This window comes from Leishmania donovani, chromosome 15 (genome assembly GCF_000227135.1).
Source record: "Leishmania donovani BPK282A1 complete genome, chromosome 15".
NCBI classification, from domain to species: Eukaryota; Euglenozoa; class Kinetoplastea; order Trypanosomatida; family Trypanosomatidae; genus Leishmania; species Leishmania donovani.
The window spans coordinates 440,803-444,425 of record NC_018242.1 but is presented as its reverse complement, the minus strand read 5'-3'; the positions used below and the strand labels follow the sequence as shown (position 1 = coordinate 444,425).

General features: G+C 63.1%; 1 protein-coding gene across 1 annotated transcript; it reads left to right on the top strand.

Moving 5' to 3' along the window:
- Window positions 1-2,203: 2,203 nt before the first annotated feature.
- Window positions 2,204-3,487, top strand: LDBPK_151090 (hypothetical protein, conserved; the record flags this gene model as incomplete). The annotated part of the gene is made up of 1 exon (XM_003859583.1): window positions 2,204-3,487. One exon carries the CDS (start codon window positions 2,204-2,206, stop codon window positions 3,485-3,487), a length of 1,284 nt encoding a protein of 427 aa, XP_003859631.1.
- Between the last annotated feature and the right edge of the window lie 136 nt (window positions 3,488-3,623).

The following is a 3,623-nucleotide window of genomic DNA, read 5'->3' as shown; positions in this document are numbered from 1 at the left end:
GGACCGCAAGAAGGGCGGCCTCGGCGCCATGGCGATTCCAATGCTGGCCGACAAGACCAAGAGCATCGCTCGTGCCTACGGCGTGCTGGAGGAGAAACAGGGCGTGGCCTACCGCGGTCTCTTCATCATCGACCCCAATGGCATGGTGCGCCAGATCACCGTCAACGACATGCCGGTGGGCCGCAACGTGGAGGAGGTTCTGCGCCTGCTGGAGGCTTTTCAGTTCGTGGAGAAGCACGGCGAGGTGTGCCCCGCGAACTGGAAGAAGGGCGCCCCCACGATGAAGCCGGAGCCGAAGGCGTCTGTCGAGGGGTACTTCAGCAAGCTGTGAGGCGCGCTGCTTGCTGCCCCGCCGTGCGCACCTGGCTCGACCACTGGTCGCATCCACGGGTGCGTGTCATTTTTCTATTGGCGGGCAAGTGCCCGAACGGGCTCTCCGTGTCCTCGGCTCCCCCTCCCCCCTCCCCCCTATCGGAACGACAGCGGTGCCATGCCACTGTGGCCTCCGTCCCCGACCCCGTCGGCCACCGTCCACCCCCTCCCTGTATGTGGGTGCGCTACGCTCGCAGTCGCGTGTTGCTTCGTGGCGTTTTAGTTTTGTTGTCTTGCACGTGTGCGTCTCCGCGGGGCGGTTTTTGGTCTTCGACTTTGATCTCTTCTCCGTCATGGCGCTCGGTGAGGCGCGCGCACACACACACAAGCATGTGTTGTGGAGACTAGAAAGGCATCGACTGTGGTGCTCGGGTACGGGATGTAGATGGTCATGAAGACTGGGCTGAGGGGGACCACAGAGGAGCGCATGTGGAAAGGGAGAAAGGGCCGCTGTCTTGGATGGGGAAGTTTCCCTTAATGTATTTCACCCTGCCCTGTCCTTCCCGTCACCCAGCGCCATCCACCTCACCTTGCGCCTCCCTCCCTCTCGCACCTACTTCTCACGATGCAGGATGTTTGCATATGCCGAGGCCAAGGATGGCCGTGTGTTAGCGTGTCTGCGTCTCTCTGCGGAGCTCGTGTGCGTGTGTTTGTGCAGCCTTCCTAGTGGATTGCCACCGAAGTTCTTCCTGTTGTTGTGTGTTCTTTTATTTTCAGGAGTGGTGCGTCCCGCTGTGGCGCTGGAAACAGTGACGAGAGCAGAAGAGTGATACGCGAGGGTAGCAAAGCAGCGCGGCGCGCTCATCCTGCCCCCTCGAGATGTCCGCCTGTCCCCCACCCCCCTGCATCTGCTGCTCGCAGCCGTGCTCTGTCTGTGTGTATGCCTTCCTCTTGACGGCTGTTTTTGTGGTGTGCGCATCCGTCCCCGCCCCCTGTGGTTGGCGGCGCCGTCAGTGTTCGGGAGCGTATGCGTGACGGTTGTGCACGGACGGACGGCAGCGATAGAGGAGAACGCAGGAGGAGGAAATGGAGCAGGCACGTCTTGGTGGCGCATCGAGCACAGAAAGAAACAGCAGAGCGGAGGTGGGAGGCGTCTTTGCCACGTGTCCCTCTACCTCGCCTCCCCCCTCCGCTCATTGGGCATCCCCTCCGCCTCCCGTGATGAAGCCGGCATGCTTTCCCTTCTTGTACTTGGTGGGCACCTGCACATTTACATAGATGCGCGGCGACCGCCTATAGATGTTTCTCCCACTGTACCTCTTCCGCCTCACCCCCCTCTCCCTCCCTCCCTCCTTCTGCGCTCTCTTCATCCAAACCTCCATGAGCAGCGCGCCCGCGTGGAGATCTTCGCAGGTCGCTCGTTTTCTACTTCGTTGCGCTGTCTCCGTGTTTGGGGCACCTCGCTAACTTTCCACCGAACCCAGTACGCCCAGTCGCACGCACAGCCGGACACGCGCTGATGAGTCTTCAGTTTTACGATGGGGGGTCCTTTGCAGACTGCCCATTCATCCAGTACCCGCACGGCATGGGGAAGCAGCGAGCACCCGCCATGGTGCTCGCCGCCGCTGTCTCCCAAGCGGCGACAAGCACAAGTTCTCCGATGGAGGCGGCAGTGCGCCGCGTTCCAGGCGCCGCGGGTGCTGCGCAAGTCAGCAGAAGCGGTCCACTGGCATCAGCATACTCGTCCCTACAACCCTCCACCTCGGAGGCCCTGACGGTGGTCCCACAAGGGACTTCCGCGCTGAGGTGCGGCACTTCGGCTCTTGCCACGACCGCCTCTTCCTCCGCGACAGGTGAAACGGCTGAAGAGACAACAGCGCGCACCGCACAGATGCTTCAAGAAACCCTAGCCGCTTCTCGCCAGACCACAGAGGTGTTCGATAGCCACAGCCTCGCTGTGCAGAGCCGCCTCCGCTCCGCCTCGAACAAGTCGAACAGCCAGGCACTCGCGCTGACGATCACGGCGGCGGGCGGCAGCTCCACCGGCGTCGATGGAGCGATGCATGACCCGGGCCCCATTGTGCGCTCGCCGACGACGAAAAAAAAGTCCCTCTTCACAGATGCCCTGCTGCTGCGCTCCGGCGGCCGCAGCAGCAACGACAACAAGGGGCAGCAGGCGGGCGATGGCGGCAGCGCATCCGGCGACCTCGCCGCGAGAACGTCGGCTTCGTCAATGATGCTGGCGGCGGTCTCGGAGTACAGCGCTGGTGGAGGTGGCGCCGCCGCCGCTTCGGCCAACAACCGCAAGGTGGTGGTCCCGTTCTGCGTGAGCAGCTGGCAGAATCGTAAAAAGCTTATCGTGCCGGTGGAGCAGCGTCTTGCCCAGCAGCAGGATGACCGACTGGATCCGGGTGGCGGCATCGGTGACGCCGTGATGGACCTGGCGGTGGCGATGCAGCAGGCATCGAAGGAGGTGGCCGCGGAGCTGGCAGAGAAGGAGAGGGCAAAGGCAGAGGAAGAAGAGCGCCGCCAAGCCGCGCTGGAGGCAGCGGAGGCGGAGAAGGCGCGTCAGCTGCTCGAGCAGAAGGCGGCCGAGCTTGCAGCCCATGCGCAGCGCCGGGAGACACGGGAGCAGCGGATGGAGCGAATCCGGCTGGAGCGCGAGCTGCGAGAGCAGGAGAAGCTGGCGAAGCAACAGCAGCGACTGCGCGAGCGGGCCGCCACGAGGCTGAACATCACCGTGGAGGATCTCGAGGCGGACGAGCAGCTACTAAGATCCGTAGAGGAAGCTTCTGTATACGCGAAGAGCGGTAGTGGTGCTATGGCCCCGGCCGACCCCACGGCGGCGCCATCGTCCAAGGAGAAGCAAGAGCCATTCGGGGGGCTCGGCCGACAAGTCCCCAGCGACAACGGCGACGACGACGGCGACGGCACCGTAGGCGGTAGCAGGAAGCCTGCCGTGCGCGGCGGCGTCTTCGCGAGTGCGGTAATCAGCAATGAGGGCATTCAGCGCGAGATGCAGGCACTCGCCGAAGTGGAACAGCAGCAGCACCACCACCACCACGATGGCATTCGTCTGCGCGAAGACGACGAGGCGAGTGTCGCCGACGATGACGACGACGACGGCGGCAGCTTCCAGCTCAACAAGTTCGTCAAGAAGAAGCAACGTCTGTGACGCACGCAGGCGAGAGCTTGATCGATGTGTCCGCGTGGATGGTAATGGAGGTGCGCAAAGTATAGCTTGGTGTGTGTGTGTGCGTGTGCGTGTGTGTGTGTGTGTGTGTGCGTGTGCGTGTGTGTGTGTGTGTGTG